The sequence below is a fragment of the Triturus cristatus genome, chromosome 2_2 (genome assembly GCF_964204655.1).
Source record: "Triturus cristatus chromosome 2_2, aTriCri1.1, whole genome shotgun sequence".
NCBI classification, from domain to species: Eukaryota; Metazoa; Chordata; class Amphibia; order Caudata; family Salamandridae; genus Triturus; species Triturus cristatus.
Window position 1 is genome coordinate 58167579 of NC_140582.1, and position 22792 is coordinate 58190370.

Consider the following 22792-nt stretch of genomic DNA (forward strand, 5'->3'; position numbering starts at 1 on the left):
AACGCGCTCTAACATCCTTGTCAAAAGGTTGACGTAAGTGGGAATGGACGTAGGTCGCAACTTCAGTTGAGGGGAGCCATGAAGAAGAATTAGGATGGACAATTGTAGAAGGCTCAAAGGTCAAAGAGGGATGTGAGGGGGCATCCACAAACCGCTCCTTACGTGATTTCTTTGCAGGAGGAGAAGAAGGCTCCGACTCCGATGAAGTACCAGAGGAGGTATTCCCTTCATCTCCGGGAGGAGAGCTAGAAGGAGTATCCTTGGACGTAGATCCATAAGAATGGTCCGAAGCCATGGTTTTTGCGAGTTTCACAAAATCTGAAGAGTGTGGGTTTTTGCGTTTAACCCCAGAAGAAGTCCGGGACGTTGCTGTAAGGCATAGTTACATAAATGGCGCTTCAAGGGTTCAATAGCCCTGACCATAGCTTTGTTAACGGAGTGCTGAACTCCCACATCAAGAGCTTCGACGAGTCTGCCTCATCATAATAGAATTCAGACATTGTAGGCACTTAAAAGTGACAATATCTACCCACAGGAGGAAATTAACGGAGTAAAAATGCACTGTCAGAGATGTATCAAGCTGAAAAGATAATGACAGTGATAAATAAGGGGAGTGGCCAAACCCCAGGCTAGCCAAACAACACAGGAATGTGGTAATTCCAAATGTGAAAATATGCAAATATTTAAATGTGGAGGGAGGGCTTGCCAAACAATGCCACTCTAGGCAGAGCCTATGCTAATTATACAGCCCAAGCCCTCTGGTAGACTTGGACGTCACTGGGGAGACTGGCAAGCTTGTGGGTATAGAGCAAAAAGAAAAACGCTGCTCCTGCGTTCAAATACACCGGTACCAGTTGATGATAAATGGCGGTATGCAAATATGGCCACCGCGCATGCGCGGACGGCCAAAACAAGCCAGAAAAAGGACAGCGCTCTCTAAGCACGCGCGTCCTCACTCCCCCCTGCTCCCGCTCCACTGTAAGCTAAACGGGCGTGAAGCGCCCGTAAGCGGGAGGCGAAACGCGCTCCCAAAGCAAACGAAAACGAAGCGGCATCAAAAAGCAGCAAAGCGGAAAGCTCCGACACTTTGCCGGCAGAAAGCGCGAAAGAGCGCGTGGTCAAGCAGGCGTCACCGCCGAAGAAACATAGACAGAGAAAAGACGGCAATGCGAGCAGCGCGCGCCGCAACTACAAAGTAACAATAAGTAAGCAAATAACTTTAAACATCTATAATAGGAAAAAGGTGAAAGTACTTAACAGGCTGCGGAGCAGCAAAGAAAGAGGATGTAGTATTCTCTTGTGCTCCATTTATAGGGGACTACTCTATGATTGTTACGTGATACCCACTAGGTTTATGGGTATTGTAGTACATATTTGTTTTTTTTCTACTTTCTGATTGGCTGCTGAGATTTTCAGTAAAGAAAATGAGAAGCATAATCTGAGCCTCCGGTCCTGACATAGAATCTGAATTCTGCGCGTCGTCAACCGAGTTGTGCAGTCCCACAGCGTCACCTAGCGGTTGGAGGTGTTCACAGCACTCCGCCGCAGGATAAACTGACAGCAACCAAGCCGTCTAGGGCTGGCCAGCAGACTCTCGGCTGATTCACTCGGAACCTGCAAAAGAAACCAAACAAGAGAAAAAAAAAGTTGCGTTGGACCGGCAATCGGTGCTGCGACTGCCACAACAATAATGCAGTAAAACAAACATGAATAGGTCATATATATCTCAAACCAATGACCTAAAGCACAATGCAGTAAAGGGAAAAACACTCATCTACGGCTGCGAGCAGCAAAGAAAGAGGAAGAATAGGACACTGAAGAGTGGCTATATGCTGGATCCTGGGTTCTGACTGGACAATGCCATTGTCATGGTTGTGCTGGTCTTTTCTTTATTTCGCCAATTTCCCTGGAGTTCTGAGGAATCTGGTTCTGTTGCTGTTATTAAAAGGGCTGCTATGGAATTAAAGTGAAGAAAGTAAAGCATAATCCGAAGCCTCTGGTCCTGACCTAGAATTTTATATACTACCCAAGATATGGACAACAACTCTTCAAAGATTTCTACAAGGCTCAAAATGCAGACTGCAAATTCCTTAAGTGTCCAGTGCTCTTCCACAAGTCAGGAAAATCGAACACACTGTGTATATTTTGATGCTTTGGCAGTTATAGATTCCATGAAGTCAGAAAAAGGAGCTGATTTAGATACGGTTCCTGCAATTCTATCTCCTTCTGAGCCAGTTATCGGGGGGGGTCATACATCAATATGCTGGTAAATGCAAGTGCGTCTGTAGCAAACGTCCCAGATACCTGGTGCAGAAATTATCCCCTTATTTGAGCAAAGGGTTAAGGCCAACCTGCCAACTACAAAACCAATTATTTTGGTTGGTGCTGTTCAAAAGATCTTCTGAAGACATATCAATATCCAGAGCCCCAGTGGGTTTGCAAAGTTTTCTTTATACGTTTTCCAGTTAGTGCAACCACTATGGACTAGAAATTAATGCAGGCGAAACAAAATGTATGGCCTTTAACTCCTATAGATCCTTTGGAGGAAAGATTGATTTGGGAAAACCTTCTTGGTTAAGCAGTTTGACTTTTTGAGGATATGGCTGACTAATTGGATGTTCTGTCAGTGCAGATCACTAAAAGCCACTTACTCTTACAGCATTTACAAAAATCTTTTTTTCGCCCTAGAGATTTATCATGCCAAAGCAGTTCTATATAAACAGGGGATCATGTAATTTAACAAAGCTAGCCACAGCAGAAAATAAAGATGTTCAGCTTTCCACAAAGTGCTCCTCAGTCACCATTACATATACATTTTACACTAAAAAGTATAGTTCATGTTGCAAATCTTAAACCTTTATAATACTGGAAAAGGCTTTGATCCAGCATGAACTGAAATCTGTATAAAATAGCATTTATTAAAATAAGCGTGGACCTGTGAAGCGAACTAATCTGGTTGTGTTGAGTTAAATCATTGTTTATAAAGAATGTATGGGAGAGACCTGGAATAATCCTGAATTCATTAAGAAGGTGGTGCTTGAAGAATAGTGCGAGAAGCTTGACGGCAAAGTCTCTTGATGTCAAGTGCTCACTGAGCTTTGAGCAGTTCCTGGACAAGATTGAGTCTTCTGAATTGAGATCACTATTTCTAAATGGGTATGAAATTTTACCTGTCCAGTCATTTTGTAGCACGTGGTGTCCAGCAAACCAAAAAATATCCTTTTGTGCAGCTTGTAAGTTAGCATGTGATACTTTCTGTGATTAAATTTAATTGTAAACTTGTCTGATGCCCACCTTACTAAAATTGTTGTACGCCTTCAAGAAAATGATTGAGGTGCAAGCTAGAATTTTTAACCAGATCACTAGTTGATGAATCAAAGGACATCAACTGGTCAGTGTTGTGTTTAGCGGTACAAAAGGGGGTGGCGATGGACGGAGCGTCAGAACCAATCAAACACTCACACCCAGTCAACAGATCTGGGTTTGATCCATCCCCGTTCTTTAGCCCACTGTGCCACCCCAGTTCAGACATGGCCATATGCAAATCCGTCTGACCCTGTGCCTCATGGGAACAGTTCAACCCGAACTGCCAAGCCATGCCTTCCCTGGACCGCAGTGTTGTGTTTAGTGCAGGCACAAGTTAGAGTTGTGCCTGAGCTAGGTTTTGAGTGAGGTAAGCGAAATATTACACAAGGGAGGGATAAGCATGTTTTTAATTGTCGCGGTGCCGGATTCTATTAACACATTCAGGATTTACTCTGTGGAATGTGTAAGTCTGTGGATCTAATCATTAAAGTTAAGATCACTGTGTGGGACAAATTGATTGTTAGTTTGCTGAAGTGTTATCAACTAAGCAATTAAATTCTCACAAGACGGTGTACTTGCACTTGTGCACAGACGTTCTTTCTAGTTTGCAAATTGTCTGTTTAATCATGTAATTTCCCAACTTAAACAATGGGGCCCAGATTCAGAGCTTTAAATCCTTAGATTTTTTTTGTCCCAATGCGTTTGATTCCTACTGTCAGAGTGAATTTGACAGCTCATAGGCCGCAATTCTTAAGGAGCACCTGTGTACTTACATTTTTGTATGCTTAATCACCGGCTCATCTTGCATTGGGGACCAGCCTAATGATTGTATCCATCTGTTCAGTGAATCTTCATCATTGTTCTGTTTTTGCAAGTAATTTTCTCAATCCTTTCAGAAGTCACAGGTGCTTAGATGCAATGTAGATTCAAAGGGAGGTTGCCCAGTATTTGTTTTGCGCTTAAAAAAACACGTTCCAGCTTTTCTTAATTTTTCCTTCTGATTTAATTGTCGGCCATTGAACATCCCGTCTTAATGTGAATCTGTTTATGTATGGAATGTCGGTGCTAGTGGTTGTGTTTTTATGATTACTTCAGCGTATACTTTTTAAATGTTAACCTTTGTCTTTCTACAGGCTGTTGGTTACAGTTGTATTCCTAACAATAAAGATGAAGATGGCCTTCTGGTTTTGCTTTTCAATAAAAAGGAGGCTGATATCCGGTGCCAACAACAGCAGCTGGTAGAATCTCTGCACAGGGTCCTGGGAGGAAACCAGACTCTGTGTGTGAATGTGGATGGAGTCAAAGCAATGCCTGATGACCAGTAGGTGGAATTTATGAGTTTATATTAATCAGTTTGACTTTTTATGCTCGAGCCAGGTATAAATGGCTGTTAGTTAATTTGCCTTTAGTTCCAATTCTTATGTCTGCATCAGTGTGGTTTTAGTATCATCTTTATTCTTCGTTCACTTCCCGCCTAATAACACAGTTGGTACTTAGGTCATACTTTAGCAAACTATACAGAATATTGTAGAAGATGTTTTTGACTGCTATGCCACTAGGCAAGAGCTCGAATGCTTTGCACTGTACTAAATGTAATAGATCTCTGCCCATAGTGAAGATGATGTCAGCCAATAATGTACAAGGACCCCCGTGGAGAATACTTGAATGTTACAATGCTCTGTACATTGTTCTATCAAGTAGGCTATGTGTATTCTAGTCCCGGCAGTGCTTACGTGAAGACACCTCATACAAAGTATCTTCTCACACCTAAGCAACTGTCTACCTGCATTCAGGATCACTTTAATGCCCGCTGCTTCTCTCAGGCCCTAAATCTGACAGATGAGCAGTAAGGTAGCACCCAAGCCAGGCCTATAATTCAAGTGTCATCGGACTGCCTGATACCGAACAAATCTGCTTTTCCTAAATTTAAATCCTGTTTTTATCTATGCAAAACTCTGTGCTCTCTTCAGAAAGAACCGACGGTGCTTGCGTGTACTGATATCACAAAAATATTCTTTAGTCTACACTTTTTCTGATCCATTATTATTCGATCCTCTACCCCACGGCTGGCACATGCAAGCTCCACCAAGTTTACATGCAGCACCAGCAAGTACCTTTAACATTTGACTACTGGTTAGTTACCCTGAAAAGCTCACAACATCATTTACATGGTATAAAGTGCTGGTTATTTAAAAAAAAAAAAAAAGTAAAACCGTGATCTTTGCTTGACAAGCGTAGGCTAAACTTCTGTATGGCTCGCACAAAGTCTCATGAAAAGAAGCATTAAAGATCTTTAAGTCCTGGCACTTAATTTATCTGGGAGGTCATTCTGCCCACACTCGTACAGAATATTGGGAGGCTTTTTCCAGAAACGCAAGCCAAAAATTACTAAAGAACTACAGGCACCAGAGAGAAGCAGTGACTAGACTGAAACATGCCAATCATTCTACATCCTGCTGTGATTGTAAGTGGCTTCTGGACTAAGTTGAGGTGCTGTCTGACAGGCAACTTGGGACTCCTGATGTCCAGGTAACTGGGTACAAGGGGCAAAGCGTGTATGGTCTTTTCAAGTAAGGTAGGAACTACTGTTCACATAACGCGGTGTTCTGAGAAGCACAGACATCCTTGCCAACCCTTCTGTGACAGAACTTGGAAGAGGATCAGCCAGCTTGCTTGAAAGTAACTGAAGACGCTGAGCTGCTTCTAGATTACTGACATAGGGCCACAAGACTACTCGACTGCTTTCCTGAGGAATAGAACTCTTAGTTATGGCTCTGCATTAAATAAACTGGTATCTTAAAATATTGTAACAAAACGTGGGTTTATAGGTAAGGTATACCTGGGAATGGCAGGGGAATACTGTAAGCACGTTGCATGATACCTGCTTATTTGTTGCCACTCCGGGTGATGTGCAGTTACTCTATGCAAGACTTAGCTTTATAGTGGGCACCTCTGATATTACTAACAAAGAGAGCTGAAGTGACACGGGCACATAAAAAAGGGACTGACACGCCAGTAAAGACAAATTAGCATGTCCTGTCCGGGGTCACCAGTCGAGGTTGAGAGGGAGATGAATTCATATGATAACTGGGACGAAGATTTAACACCGAATGTTCATGCAACTATAAATGAGGCAAGGGCCCTCCCTTGAGATAATAATTGGTGAAGTCAAAGTTTATATTTCCCTGCTGCGACATGATTTATGGGCTGAGCCTGTCTCACTTTGATAAGGGTTATGTTATATGTATGTATATGGTATATTTATAGCTTGAAACTAGGCAAAAGGCAGTGGAGCACTCTAATGGGCCAAAGAGAAGCGCAAGTCAATAAGTGATCGGAGAGGTGGCTAGTTTGTGGACGGTTAACGCATTGTGATGCAGTGTTTTTAAAGCGGTGCGTTTTTTTTACAATTGATTTGAAGATGGTTTGGATCTGCAAGGGGGGACAATATCTGTCCATCAGGATGGGGGTAATGTGATCATATTTCTTCAGGCCCTGGATGAGAAGTTCTGCGGCATTTAGGATCCCCTACCACTGTGGAATCTGACCACCATCCAAATGTGAGTGTACAAGGGCTTCAGCAGCAGTTATAAAGTCGATTTCTGGAAGAAACTTATTTTCTTTTCAGAAGTGAGATTTGTACCAGGCTGTCTCTTTATTTTTTTTATTGTTTTTTTTTTTTGCAATGTGTTCTTGAGGTGAAGTTTGTGTCCAGGGGGAATCCAAGGGACTTCGCAGTCGGTAAAAGTTGGGACTGCAAGCCATCAAGATTTATGTAGTTGAACCAGGTTTACTGTTTGTTTTTCTGGTCAAATAACAGGAATTCTATCTACTTTGCGTTCAGGTAGGCGCTGAAACATGCATGTCTGGGTGGTGATGTGTAGGCAGTTTTTGCAGCATTGAATGGCTGAAGGAGTGGAGACTTTCATGTAGAGTTGGGAATTGGGTACAAGGCATGGGAAGTGAATCTTCAAAGCTGGTACAAATAAGACTCTTGCCATAATCCTTCAGCAGCGGGAGCTTTTTGAAACACCTAGTCTCCTACGGTACCGGTTAATCTGTTCACTCTTCTCTTGATCCAAAAGGTACAGCTGAGAGATGGTCCCGCCTCGGAACTCCGCTTTAGAGTCCTGGCACATCCTAGAGAAGATCAAACTCTATCGGGCAAATAGCTCAAAGAGGCAGATAGGCCTGCGGCTGAACCCCTTTTTCTGTCAGTTGAGCCAGACTCACTTCAGTGACCTGGTACAAGTTTCTTTGTACTGAGCTGGAAGTACATGGTACTGGAGCTTTGTTTTTAATCAATCTACTACACCAATGTGGGGCCTTCTATGGCACTAAAGTCTACTATAGGAGTCTCTTCTTTTTTTGATGACATTAGAAAAAGCAAAAGGATGAAGAGAGCTAAACGGACGATGAGACATGGTATAAATTTGTGTAAATCAAGGGCTAAAAAGTTTTTTTCAATGTCTGATTTTACCTGTTCCTTTGTTGAGGCTCTCCTTAACTGTGCTCACAGATTGGCCCATAAGCCAATTAAGGATCTTGTGGCCTTCTATATATGCAAACGTTGTGCCGTTGCCTCCTAAGGAGCTAGGTTATGGAATATTAATGATAAGAGGAATCTGGAAGCAATTGAGAGTGGTTTTTTAAAAGTTTACCATCTGTCCCCAGAAGCACCAGCTCTTTCATATGCCACTCTAAGGTTGTGATTGGGTATATAAATGATTTAATAAGGTTGCAGTCACTCCTCTTGTGGCTTAGAATTGGGTCTAGGAGCCAGACTTCATTCTACAGGGCTTTGCTTGCTGACTGTCTGAAACTATACTTATGCCTGACAATTCCCTGGATAGTGTATAATCGTGACACTTGCCTATGTCTGGGACGCGAAGACCTGTTTACTTCTCCTAGTAGTGGGACAGTTGCTTCTCACACTTCTCTAAAGGACACTTCTTTTATCTAGTCGAGTGGAAGAGAGAATTCGGTGGGTGGTTGATATGCCTACTGTCCAGGTGTATTATCGGATTTGTGTAAACAGTAGCCTTGAATCTTGCCTAATATGGGTGTGTAACGAGCACCACCGATGTTTGTTAGTTAGTCTCAGACTATGCACAGTGCCCTTTCTCGCCACATTTCCTCGTCCGGGCCATTAATTCCATAGCCTACCTGCCTGTCCCTGTGAAGATCACAAAGCACGTTTCATTTTATGTTCTGTACATTTTATTCATAGCTGGGAAAACTCTACTTGTTACCTTTTTAAAGAAAAAAGAAGTGAACATCCGATGTAACAAAGCTGCTTTCAATTACTGACAGACTCTCTTTCTTCGTGAAAATTCGTTTTTTAAACTTTCACTTTCATTCAATGTGTTGTAAAGTAGAGGGAAACCCTGATCATGTAGTTAGTAATTGACATACTTTTTATTTGGCCGTATCTGTATGGTTCTTTTATATTTTTATGATCATCTGTATTTAATGGCTTTTTTAATGTCTTTGTAATAGCACACTTCTTGCTGTACTTTCTTACTGTGGCTGGTATTCGGTATAAATGTATTGCATTTATACTTTTATGGTCTAGCTAGACTTAATAAAGTTGTTTCTGATTGACTGACCTATCAGGACCCCAACCTTCTCTATTTCCTGTGCAATTGGCCGTAAATATATGCTCAGACAGGAAGCTTGGTAAGGTGTGCGTTTTTCAGTTGCTTCAAGACCAATCATTTAGGTATTCAACAAAAGATACTGCAAGTGCCCCTTCATGCTACTGATTTTAGTTATCCTTATTTGCTTCACGGCCCTTCCTTTGCTACGTGGAACCCTAAACCTCCCATACAAGGTTCTGATACTTGATTTTTTCTGCTATGTCCACTGTCTTTCCACAGTGGCAATTGCCCGAGATTTACCTGCCCATACTCATATTTTTCTGCTTTTGATGCACTAACTGCATCTTCACTTTTTCGGCAGATTACCAATGCTCATTATTGGTAATGAAGGTGGGTTGCTGCAGATATCTTGCAAATGTCACAGCTCTAAATCATGGTTTTATTCCAATTGCTTTGGAGTTGCTTCATCTGATTTATTTTCACCAAATATTTTGTTAAGCTCTTCACCGTATTTTATCTTTAATGTGATGCGATGCCATAGAACTCCAAGTCCATGTTTTGCTTACGTCCCTATCTCAATACATATGACTACTGGCTGGGAAGAATGTTCTTCATTGTTTGTCCTCCTTGTACTGATGGAATGTAAGACCTTGGGGGGGGCAGGAGGATTGGGTAGAGCAAGATTTAGGCAACAGGCGAGTCGGAGCAAAGTTGCAGGTGATAGATTTTTTTATTTATAGAGTTTCATATAGCGCGAACATGACCCAAGAGGGCATCAGAGCACTTTACAAATGATCAGGGACAAAATAGAGAGTGACACATATGGCAGAACAACAACCAGCATATGCAAGATACAGTTGAACACACAAGAATATATCGCAACACCCCAAAAAGAATATACATGAGCATATAAAAGCAATAACAAATAAAGATGTTGCAAACAACCATACAATCGGGAATGAAACGTGAAGTAGCCATGCCCATCTGGGAAAGGAAGTCCATGACAGCAGGAACAACCAATGTGTGGTGGAAGTAACCTAACATGGTACCAAGGGCGGAATAGGTACAGTTCCAGTTCAGAAAGTATTCATCAGTAGTGTTGTAACTTTTTTAAATGACGCAGTTAAGGGATGAGTTTAATTAGCAATTGAATTAGTAATTATATTTGTTTCTGTCTCAATACATGTCACAGTGTAAGATTGTTAGTGATAAATGCATGAGAACCTATAAATGAAATTATTTCATTTGTTTGAAATTTCAGGACCGAGGTTGTTATCTATGTAGTAGAACGTTCACCCAATGGTACTTCAAGACGAGTTCCATCCAGCACTCTGTACAGTTACTTTGATCAAGTGAACGTAAAGAATACACTGCAGCAGATTGGAGTTACAGCTTCCATGGCTAGGACAGAGCTCTCTCCAGCACAAATTAAACAACTTTTACAGAACCCACCTGCCGGTAAGAACCTTCTCATTGTAATAATTTTTAAGGAACTAGATCCTATAAAAAGTGGACCCATTCCAATAACTGTTTTCAGTACCTTCATGAAAGACTTAACTTTTGGTAATTTTTCTAATAGCGAATTTTATTGCTCAATCGGAACTCCTTGTGAGGGATTCTTCTCTTTCTGAAGTTGTATTTAATCTGTGGTCAATATGTAAAAGAATAAGTGCTGTTGCCCTAAGTTTTGATCAGAAGCGACAGATTAGCTATTGAAAGACAAGTCTGCTGAATACCAAGTGTAGGAAGCTGGCTTTTTATGTAATGTAGCAAAATGATATACGCTATGCAGAAAGTCTAGATAACTCTTATTGGCTTACAGTGCTTAAATTAATAATTCCAAGTACTCTATTTTGTGGTAGTGTGTTCAATCAGTTTAGTCTTATCAGAGGGTAGTGTTAAGCATTTGTTGAACATGCCGAGTCAATAAATAAGGCACATACTCAAGAAGAAACTCAAGACCAATGTAGAAAAATAAGTATTTTTATATGTATATTATAACACCAATAACTTCATAATTGGGTAAGTACTTTTCATGATATCAGTTTTGGCAGGTAAGTAAAATTGTTGCCCAAATACGTTTTTAGGCATTAATGCTTTCCTATAGAGAAAGAAACATACTGCATACTGGCAGTTGTAATCGTAGTCCTAGGGTCCCCTTCCAGACGACCATGAACAGTTCGAGTTTACCTGACCTGGAGTGTCCGGGTACAGAGGTGCTGGGCGGATTGGCAGCCTTTTGTGCTACACCGTAGACCGAGGGGGGGCACCTAGAAACCGGCTGCAGAGGGAAGGAGGAGGGACATGGAGATAAGTCCGGGAGCTCAGTTTATGAGGGTCCTGGGAGCAGGAGGGCACAGCCAGTTGTTGTGGACCTGGACTGGGGAGCTCAGTGCTGAGGGTTTTGGTCAGTGGGGTCCGTGTGTCAAAGGCGCTCGTGGTTCTCTGTTAGACCTGCAGGAGGGGGAAAAACAGGACAGCTGGGCCACTTAGTGCTCGCCGCTGTGATGCTGATATCCTTAGTTGACTGCTCGGTTGTTTCAGTGTTGAAGTGCTGATGAGACTTCAAACAAGCTTTGGTTGCTGCAAGGGGTCCGGTACTCAGGGTAATGGTGCAGGGCGGCTCTGGTTGGTCGTGGCGTCTTCACACTTGGTGAGGGAACCAAATCTGCCCTCCTAGAGAATGTTGACCTCTTCCTGGGCAGCTGCTGTGTCAGTAGTCCCGGTGAACTGGATAACAGTGAACCGGACATTGTGGCCGGTGGCCGCAGGGAAGAGGCTTCTCCACCTCAAGGGAGAGGCTGACTGCTTTGCAAAGTGCTGGAGGACCTCTGAGGCTTTTGGAGGATGCACAGGTGCAGGATGAGTCTGGGCATGTAGGCAGTCATGGTTTTGCCCAAAGTCCACCAGCAGTCCACATTGCTCACTTCTTCGGCTCTTCTTTGTCCTCTTCCTTCTGCAGTCAGATGAATCTGAGTTTCTAGTGAATTTAGGGGCATTAACAGGAGTGAAGGGTAGTAGCCAATGGCCTATTTACCCTTGGGGTCGCTATGTCCTCTGTGTCACCACTTCCTGTGGAAATTGGGCATAACCCTGTCCCAGAGTTCCTAATTCCACCCAAAGTATGATGATGTAATCCTTCTTTTGTGGGTCTCATCAGACAGCCCACCTTAGGTGGAGCTTTAAAGGCCTTGCTGCCTTTGTAACACGACCCCCAGCCTCTCCTGCTATCAAGAGCAGGCCCCATTCCTGTCTCCCTGCCTTTTCAGCGGGAAGACGGGCTGGAATACTTAGAACAGCCCAGAAGGTGTGCCCACCTCTGCCAACCCCACCCCTCAGGTGGGGGAGGCGAGGTGGAGCCAACTATTTAGTGCCCACCATCTTGCGGAGGGCAGGCGCCCTCCAATAAGGATTAGAGATTGTTCCCACTCCCCCATGTGGGTTGAGTACACCGAGGGTGTGGTCCTCGAGATCCCTAAAATGCCCCCTAAATACTGTATTTAGGGGACAGCCCTGAACTAAGAAGGTATATTCCTGCAACCTACAAAGTAGGATGAAAGAAGGCGCCCAGCAGAGGAGACTGCAGAAAAGAACTTACTTGGCCCCAGCCCTATCGGCCCGTCTGCAGTTTCCAGAGATCCTGTGCCAAAAGTCGCCTTGTCCTGCAGCCAGCGACCTCCAAAACCCCTGGGAGGACTGATTGCATTCAACAAAGACCGGCTCTCCTGTGAACAGCATCTCTGTTCAAAAGAAACTCCCAAGACATGCTCTGAGCCTGCTGAGGGCAAAGAAAACCGACGCCTGGAACAACCACTGCACCCTACGCCTACGGCCTGAATCCGAGTGGATCACCAGTCCCAGCGAGGTCCCCTAGCTCTCCATAGTCCGTGCCCACTGTGGGTTGAGCCCTCCTGGATTCCCCGACGTAGCCTGTAGCCTCTGCACGGAGACCCTTCACCCTCCATCCCCCCACCCGCAAGTGGTCCGGTAAGGTGAAATCCGACCTCAAGACACCCCTGCATCCAGCCGCCCTGGAGATGAGAAACTGAGGTGCACCTACGTCCCCGAGCCCTCCAACTTACCTACCCAGCTGTTGGTTCCTCCCGGACGTTTTCCTGGACTGAGCCTGTAGCCAAAATCCAAAACCGACAACTCCCATTGAAAATAACAGGGCACCCGACGCCAAAACGGCACCCTGGACCCAGCTGCCACTGTGTGTGCACCTTATGGGCCACATCGGATCCCCCTTTACCCTGAGCCTAACACCTGGAGCTTTGCTCCCTCAACCTTGTGTTGTGGCCTGCTCTTGAGCAGCCACCAACTGGAGGCCCCCTATCTCCCATTGGCTAACATTGGGGCTCAGCTCTCTGCACCCGGCCGCCCTAGTGCCGCTGAGAGTGCTTTGAGAGTGCATCCTTGACCCTGGGGGAACCCTGGTTCTAACCCCAGGAACCCAACTCCCACAACCAAGTACTTGCGTGTTAACCGAAAATATAATTTCCTCCCATAAGATTGCATTGACTGCTTTTCTTTGAAAATTGTTCGGTGTGTAGTTGGTTTGTATGAAACTCCAAGAAACTGCAAATATACAAAAACTGATTTAATTACCTTTTCTCTTCAAAGTGTCCCAGTGTGATATCTAGGAATATCTCACTGAGTAGAAAAAGTAATTTAAAAAGTAAACTGCAAAGTTATCAAAAGTAATCTAACAGTAATTTCAACTGTATTCAAAGTATTTACAAACCTGTAACCGTTCGTTTTCCTTCAGCTTGCTTGCGTTGTTCAACCTGCCTTGTAAAGTATCATTTACACTTACCTGTGCCAGGCTTGCTTGGTTCTAGGAAATAAATGCAACTAAATAATATTTGTATACAAATAAATTGGTCTGAGTTCTGTCTTTGAGTATGTGACCTCATTTCTTGCCTGAGTGTGTACAATAAATGCTTAACACTAGCCTCTGATAAAGCCTTACTGCTCACCTACACTACCACAAATAGAGAGTAAGGTATTATCTACTTTTGCCTCTGCCTACCTTTGGGGTTCCTCTGGACTCTGTGCACACCATACCTTACTTTGGTATAGTACAGACAGAGCCAGCTTCCTACAACGCATGATCAATAAAAGATGCACGACTCAAGAAGGTGATCCAGACCAATTTTATAAAATTATACTTTGTAATTTATTTTAAGACTCCGGTCTTCGTAATAAGATAAGTACATTTTTAATTAAAAATACTTTTCACTTTAAAAAATCAACACTTAAAAACCTTTTCACACTGTCCAATGTTATCCTATGGGGAAAACAATATTGCGGTTAACCAGTTGAGTATTGAACTTACAATTTCAGTCTTTGGAGCCAAAAGTCAGCAAGGGCCAGGGGTCAAGTAGGTACCAAAACTGCACCGCCAGTGCCACAGGGGCAGCTGGGTGCAAAGTCAAAATCAGTGTTCGACCCAATGCGTTCCAATGGCGACAGGGGGTGCCTAGAGTCACACTGCTTGCAGGTAAGTCACTCTGTTGCAGGGGCCAAGCTTTAGGGGTTAGCACAAGCAATGAGGGAGGGCACAAAGCAGCACCAAGCTACTTCACCAGCGGCACTGGGGCAGCCGGGTGCAGGGTGCAAACTCTACGTTGAGCACCCACTGTTTTTAGTGAGTAGTTTCCTGACTGCCAAAAGGTTGCAGGAAGAAGACCAACATCAGCAGAGGTAAGTTGGGATGTAGGGGGCTGTAGGGGCACTGTCTGTTTCGCTCACCAATGCCAAGGAGCTTTGAGTGCAGGGGTGCCTTTGGACGTAAATGTAAATCCGTATTTGTAAAGCGCGAACTACTCACCCTTACGGGTCTCAAGGCGCTGGGGGCCGTTGTGGAAATTAAGTGAGCTATTGCCCAGAGTCACATGGTGCTGAGCTGAGCTGCCGCCGGAGCCAGGGATCGAACTGTGAGCCCTGTGCTTCGAAGTCAGCTGCCCTGGCCGCTGCACCACACCTCTCCACCGGACTCTGGATTCACTCTGCAGGCGCTGTCGTGGAGGACCGGAGAGGCAGCCATGCTGGACACAAGGTCACGATCGCCAGGGAGACTTCACTGCACAGGTGAGCCACTCTGACTCCGGCCATGGGTGGCGGGTGCAGAGTAGGCTGGCGTTACGGATCCGCCTGGATATGGATTCTTTGGAGTCAGTTTCTTCTGGACAGGTCTGCTGTCCTCAGAAGATTGGAGCCTTTGTTGAAGGCAGCAGTCCTCTCAGGGGTTTTGGAGGTTGTGCTGCAAGACAGGTCGCAAGTTTTGTCGAAGCGGGAGACAGGCCGGTAGGGCTGGGGCCAAGGCAGTTGTAGTCTTCTGGCTTCTGCTGCAGGGTGTCTTCTTGCTTCTTAGATCGTCGCAGATTTGGAATCCCAGTCCGGGGGAGCTACCCAGGTTCTACATTTAGCGGTCATTTTAGGAGAGTAGCAGGTAGGGCCAATGGGCACGTCACCTGGGGTGACCACCCTCTATTAAGTCACCCATCTGTGGGAGGGGCATAGACCTATCCCTGATAGGAGGGGTCCCCCCATCCTCGAGATGGCGGGGACTGAAATGTGTGCTTCACCCCGCTTCCTACCTACCCTAAAGGGTGGGGTTGGCAGAAGTGGGCACACCTCCTATCTTTTCCCGCCCAAGTGGAGGGTGTAAACCAGGGGCTGCCATCTGCTGTTTGCAACAGAGGCTTGGGGGGTGGGGGGGGCACATTACAAAGGCTGTAGCCCTTCGAAGTTTCCCTCTTAGAGCACTGGGGAGGTGGCATGACACTTCTGCCCAGTATGTGCATTGTTTCTGGTCCCAGAGAGCAGGGGCTCTCCAACCAGGGGTCCAGAAACATGTCTGTGTGTGGCAGGCTGCCTAAAGCTAGTCCGAGCCCTCACCAAAGTTGGTAGGTTTTCTGGGGCATCTCTGAGGTGCCCTTTGAGTATATGTTTTAGTAAATCTCACACTGGCATCAAGGTGGATTTATTACAAGGAGCTGTTTGGTACTAACCACTCCTAGGTTCAGTGAAGCCATAATGGTACTGTGGAGCTCTAGTTGTCCGGTTCCCAGCCCATGTACTTTCTGTGGCTTTCCTGGCACTTACAAAATTAGGGAATAGACCCTAATATTGTAGGGGCATATCTGTTCATGCAGATATGTGCACAATGGGATATAGTGCACCCTGCCCTATGGCTGGTAAGGCCTGCTAGAGGGGTGACGTAGCCACCTCTTAGGCAGTGCTAGGTTGCATGGCATGCAGGTTATTTTAGCCTCCAGGCCCTAGGTACCTAAGGTACCACTTACTAGGGACTTGCAGAGGGGCAGAGGTAACTATTGTGGGCATGTTTTTTAAGGAAAGAACACTGGTACCCGAACCTTGACAGCAGGGACCCAGTACTCTACAGTCAAAGTTGAATAAAAAAACAGGCAAAAAGTGGGGTGGGGGGGACTACAACAGAATCCCATTCTCTGACAAAGGTTTCAGGCGGTTTACATGGATCACCCTGTGAGTGCTCCTGCAAGTGCCAAGGTCAACCAAGTAAGTGACCTCACCTTTCCTCTCAAGGATAGGGCAGGTACCACTCCATTGTTCCTCGAAGGCCCTAGGTGCCCCAGGCTCCAACACCATACCTTCTGCCCTTCCTTCACTAGATCTAGTGGTCCCCTCACAGGATGACCCAAACAGAAGTTCAAAGGGACTAAAGCTCACACCCTTCTGTGACACTTCGCTATAGGTGAAAAGAAGGCATGGCAAAAGGGTATCCCATCTTCTTCTGAGTGTTTTAGAGAGTCCCATGATCGTGCCTTTCATGGTCTTGTTAAATCTCTGAACTAGACCATTGGTTTCTGGGTGATATGGTGTGGTAAACTTGGATGTCACCCTACACTCAGCCCACTTGACTTTTAGGTAACCAAGCATGAAGTTTGTATCTCTATCTGACACCACCTCCTTAGGAAAGCCATGCTAGTAAATATACTGATGAGGGCTCTGGCAACTGCAGGAGCAGTGGCGGCTTTAAGAAGAATTTATTCAGGATCTCTGGCGGCATGATCCACTACCACCAGTATCAGTCTGTTTCCTGATGCTGTTGGGGAGTCAAGGAGACTGACTATGTCAATCCCTACCCTTTCGGAGGGAACCCCAACCACTGAAAGTGAAATTAATGCAGCCTTTGGGTGGTTACCTGTTTTGCCACTGTCTTGACCGGTAACAAAGGAAGTACAAAACTCCTTCACCTTATGGGACATGTTTGGCCTGTAGAACTGGGTGACCGACCTACTCCAAGTCGTTGTCTAGCCAAGATGCCCAGCTAAGGGGATGTCATTTTAGGAAAGTGCCCTTTTGTGACATGATCACTTTCACTTTTTGCTTGGTAGTTGATGTGATTTCGACTGGAAGTGAACTGGGTTCCTGCTAACCAGGTCCCCAGTGCAAGATCTCTTTCTCAAAACTGTGCTGTTGTTTCCCCAATTGGCAATACCTTTAGCACCCTCTATAAGGTATGAGGTACTAAAAAGGGTCCTTAAGGGCTGCAGCATAAATTGTGCCCCCCTAAGGGACCTATCACCAAAATTATGCAAGATTGTCATTGCAGGCTGTATGTATTGGTGCAGGCAAAAGTGAAAATACGACATGACAAACTCCTTGTGTGCTATGTCCTCTACCACTGCATGTAATATTTGTTAGTCACCCCTATGAATGAATGAACGAAAACAATTTATAACGCACAGACTAAGCCCAAAGGCATCAAGGCGCCTAACAAACAAAATCAGAAGACACAAAGCCCAATTCACGGATATGCCTTAGCAAAGAGCCAAGTCTTTAATGCCTTCCTAAAAAGGGGGACAGATGGTTGAGCTTTAATTTCCATGGGGCGAGCATTCCACAACTTAGGAGCTAAATGGGAAAAAGACCTTCCTCCCCACCTAGCTCTCCTAAATCGAGGCACAGACAGCAGGCTCTTTCCTGAAGAGCGGAGATTTCTACAAGGGGCATAGGGTTCTAAGAGGTCCTTGACCCCTCCAGCTCCCCGGCCAGATATTGCCCCGTGCGTAAGGCTGAGGATCTTAAAAATAATCCTGGCAGAGATAGGGAGCCAATGCAGGCTCTTCCTAACAACAGTGGCCGAGGAAAGCCTCGGAGCATCAGTCACAAATTTGGCAGCCGCGTTCTGGACAATCTGTAGCCGCTGCACCAAACCCTTGTCTATACCAGCGTAAAGGGCATTACAATAGTCAAGCCGTGAGACCACCAGGGCAACCACAATTTGTTTGTGCGCCAGAGGAGTAAGGTAGTGTTTTATTTTCCTTAGAATTTTAATAATACCCCAACTGGTAGCAACCGTCCTGTTTACCTGTTGATTCATGGAAAGAGAGGGGTCAATCAGGACTCCCAGATTACGGGCTGAGTCAGTGGGGGTGGGACACATTCCCAAAGTGGGAGGCCACCACTCAGCGGACCATAGGTCACTCTTGCCACCAAAGACAAGAACCTCCGTTTTTTCACCATTCAACTTCAATGAATTAAAAATCATCCATTGAGAAACTACCTCCATGCAGTTCCTGAAGCTGAGAGCAGAGGAATTGCCAGGGTGTGAGAGGGACACCATGATCTGGGTGTCATCAGCGTAAGAAACCACCTCCATCCCATAAGATCTTATTAGCTTGGCAAGAGGGGCCACATAGATATTAAAGAGGGTCGGGCTAAGAGCCGAACCCTGTGGGACCCCACATTGAAAGCAGCCGACCTTACAGCTCTAGGGCATGGTGCCTTATATTACATGTGAGGACATGCCTGCAAGAGCAGATATGCAATTATGCTGGTCTGTTCCATTACTACCAGTGCAGGTGAACAGGGGAGCCTTTTTGAAGAATGTGCTTAACACTGGTATAAACAAGTTCCCCAGCTACATGATGACTTCACTGAAAATTGGGATGTTTGGTACAAAACCTCTCGCGTTAATAAAACTACACTGATTCCAGTGATGAATTTAGTAATACATGCACCCAGAAGGCACCATATTTATGTTCGAATTTTATATAGCGCAAACTTGACCCGAAAGTATCTGAGCTCTTGACAGGGGTTGCACAGCAAGAGATGCCCCCTGAAAACCTATCCGCTACTGGTGCGCTAATTGACTGGTTTCCAGCCTGCCAGCAGAGATGAGTTCCTGACCCCAAGGGTGAAGGCCCTTGCTCTCCAGAGGTCACAAACAAAGCCTGCTCAGGCAGAAGATGTTTACATCTCAGCACCCAGGATGACCTGCAGATTAGCGATCCAAGGCAGGGGAGCTTCAAAGAGCCTTTGGTATGCTAATCTGGCTTCTCACAGGAGAGGATGCCTAGCCCCCGGCCCCCGTTCATTGCCCTATGGCATCTGGACAGGCGTGTTCACCTCCAGGCTAGTGCCACCCTTCAGGTGGGCTACCAGAAGTGAATATGATTTTTCAGAGCTGGCCATCTTAGTGATGGAAACTTAGGAACTCTGGGACAGGGTGTAAGAGAGTAGGATCTGCCTCTTATGTTGCCCCCACCTTTTTTTTCTGATGATTACACTGGTTTCTGGCTATAGTCTGGCTGGGACCCTGCTAACTCCCCTGACCCTCCCATAGGTGGGGTCATAGAGCTAGTCCCTCCCTTCCTTTCAGTATAAGTTATGGAACCCTTGCCATTGCGAACTAGATAGCCCTGGACGACACTCTGAAGAAGAATCCTGGACCTTCGACGTTCCACTACCTCTGGAAGACGGAAGAATCTCCCTTGGAGTCAAGGAGTGACTCCCCTGCCTGGCAGGCACCAAATCTTGCAATCAGCGGTCGCAAACTTTCCGCTTCCGCCGGAGTCCGAAGTCCCTGCAGCCCAGGAAGAGGATTTCCTGACTTCTCCAAGGCCATCGTGAGTCCCCAGCGACGCTGAGGCAAGTGGACCCCACGAGTGACGAGGAACCGCAATCCCTGGGTACCATGCACTAGTCAGTCAGTCAAAATTACTTTATTCGGCTCATATCAAGAACCATAAAAGTGCAATACATCACAATATATACAATAAATAACATTTAAAATAAGCATTTACACATGATTTTAAAACACTACTTAAAATAAGACTAGGTCGAGTTTAATCACAATTCACAATTAATTTTAAACAACACTATGTCCACTTGATTTTTTTCCTTAATCTCATCGCGATAGGCAAAAAATTTGCTATGTTAAAAATCTCCCAAGTAGTACCTAGCAGCTGGAGATACAAAAGAGCAGGTTTGACTTGTCTGAATCCTTTGTTCTTAATAAGAGGGATAATGAACTTTTTGCGGAGAGGGGACAAATGTTTACAAAAGAAAATAAAGTGGGCAGTATCCTTGAGGGAGAATCTGTCGCAAGAACAGATCTCCAGGTCCCTGTCCTTCATCCAACCCACAGAATCAGTGAGCAAAAGATGGTATTTGTTCAGTCTAAACCTTGTCAATAAAAAGCGATGATTCATGTTATTCACTATGGTCAAGTAGGGTTCTATGCTGCCTGTAGTTATTAATAATACACTATTTTCGAGTGCAACCCCTTCACGACGTTCTACGAACCTGTGCATTGGACCACGTGTGGTCCAAGCCTCCAGCAGGAATCCCTCCGAAGATCAGAGGCCTACCCTGTCCCGAGTGACCGTGGGCCCCTGTTGAGTGACTTCTCCCAAGGCGTCTTCGCGATCCCTTGCCGGTTGGCTTGTGGGTCCCCAGAAGACTTTTCTACAGTTCCAAAGGGCTCCTCTGGTTGCTCCAGGCCTGCCCTGACTTACCCTCGCTGGGTGAGTCCCTCAGACCTTGCTGGTCTGCACCGCTGACTTTTTATCCTTTCCACGAGACTTGCTGTTACCAAGGCTTGTTGGCTCCAATCTGGTCACCGACACCGCAGTAAGCTGCAGACTTCGTGGGACACGCCGAATCCAGCTCCTGGTTGTCGTCGACGCCTCCTGGACCTCGTGGCTGAAGAGTCAAGGCTCCCGTGATCACCTGAAATCACCCGACGACTGTGGGCATCTAGCTTCCTTTCCCCGGGTCACTGCCAAGTGACTTTGAACACTGTCCCCTCTGCTTTCAGGTCTGCCTTCTTCTGAATCCAGGCTTGGATTCCACCGGACACTTCTCCTGTCTTCACAAGCAGCAAGTCTTCTTTGGCTCCCATTTGAAAACGACGCCGCGACCCGACACCAAAAGACACCTATGCACCCGGCTTCCCTTATCCTAAAACTCTACATTTCCATTCGCGAAATGCTCCATTGAAGTCAATAGGGATCCGCGGCTGTGTTCTCACACTGCATGCGTCTCCCGTGGGTCCTTTACTTACCTGCCTTGGGTGGTTTTGTGAGGCCCCAGCACTTCTGAAGGCCCTAGACCTTGTCCCCTTGCAAGTCGTTATCTCGAAGTCTCTTTTTTAGTATATGGTCTGGTACGCCCCTAGGGCCCCAGCCATATTTGTGCTTAACTTATTGTGAAATGTTGATTTGTGCATATGTTCCTGACTTCTAATCTCATAAAGAGATTAGCAGAGAGTTGTTAGTAATAAATACATATATATTTGATATATATACCTGTGCGGTGTCCTTTCATTTAGTAATTCAAGAGATTATAAGGTAAAACAAGCTGCTTTACATTCCTCTAAAGACTTAGCCCGAAGTCTTCTCTCCACAGCTACCACTAGGATAGCTTTCTTTTAAAAGGTTGTCTTAAACCTACTACCATAAGAGTCGAATTGTACTGGTGCAAGGTGTCCACTCTAACTAGTGAACTGCATATACCAGGCCAACTTCTCACACAGGGTATGCCCACTTCCCACATACATTGGTCATATAGGGGGCGTAGTGACCTAAGGAGTCAATAGTCCATTGGCTACTACCTTACACTCCCCTAACGCCCCTAAATCCAGTATTAAGTAGACCCCCTGGCAGCGGAAAAGCAGATCTTGCTGACCTACAAAGAATAACATTGAAGAGGCGTGAAAGCAAAGACTAAAGAAGGAGCAGCTAACTTATCCCAAGCCCTGCCGGCCTGGCTGCTGTTCCAGTCTACTTGCACCACAGTAGTCTCGTCCTGCAAGCTGTTGTGCCTCCCATAGCCTGGAAGGACTGCCTGCCTTCTACAAAGACCCTGGGACTCCCGTGGACGCACAAAGAACTGCAAGGACGCCAGACTTGTCAAAACACGACTTTGCCAAGCACCACAGCACCCAAGCCCACCCCCAGTGAAAGAGGACCAACCGCATGAGCGTGGTGCTCAAGCCCTCAGGAGACAGAGTCCACTTTGATTTTGCCCCTCGTGAACTACCCAACTACACCTGCAGCCTCTGTGTGCAGGCCCCCTCAACCTAGAATGCTCCCAGACCAAAAACCACAGTCTCTAAGATTCCCTGCACTCAGCCGCCCCGGCCTGAGGAGGAAAGGACTATCAGTGTCCCCAGGTCCCCTAGCATCGCAAGACTTGAACCCTTTGGTTTGTTTAGTCACCCCCCCCCCCCCCCCAACCCCCCGTCCAAACCTGCGCCCTCTTTTTGTGCACTCCGATGCCCATAGATAAACAGTAAGCACCTGACTGCCCTAGTGCGGCTGGTGGTGGCCTGCTGGTGCTGCTGTACTTCTTTTTCCTCCAATAGGATAACATTGCCGCTTCTAAAAAATACAAAAGTTCTTACCTGATCGTATTGACTCTGGTGCCTAAATATGTATAAAGAAATGTTATTTTTATAAGTTGGTGTGGATCTTTTTAAGTCGTGTGCATCATTTATTGACTATTATGAGTATTGGCAGATGTATAACACTCCTCTCTGATAAGCCTAAGGCTGCTTGGCCACACTACCCTTAGAATAGCTTCTTGGGATTGCTAAAGCAAGTCCCTGT

At 45.6% G+C, this 22792-nt stretch overlaps 1 protein-coding gene across 2 annotated transcripts in view; it reads left to right on the top strand.

Annotated features, from left to right (window-relative positions):
- Positions 1-22792, top strand: part of NUP54 (nucleoporin 54) — a 381989-nt gene that overhangs the window by 272149 nt on the left and 87048 nt on the right. For both annotated transcript variants that reach the window (XM_085640977.1, XM_085640976.1), the window contains exons 6-7: positions 4440-4627; positions 10168-10364. In XM_085640977.1, the coding sequence (XP_085497103.1) occupies positions 4440-4627; positions 10168-10364 (385 nt within the window). The remainder of the gene's footprint in view (positions 1-4439; positions 4628-10167; positions 10365-22792) is intronic.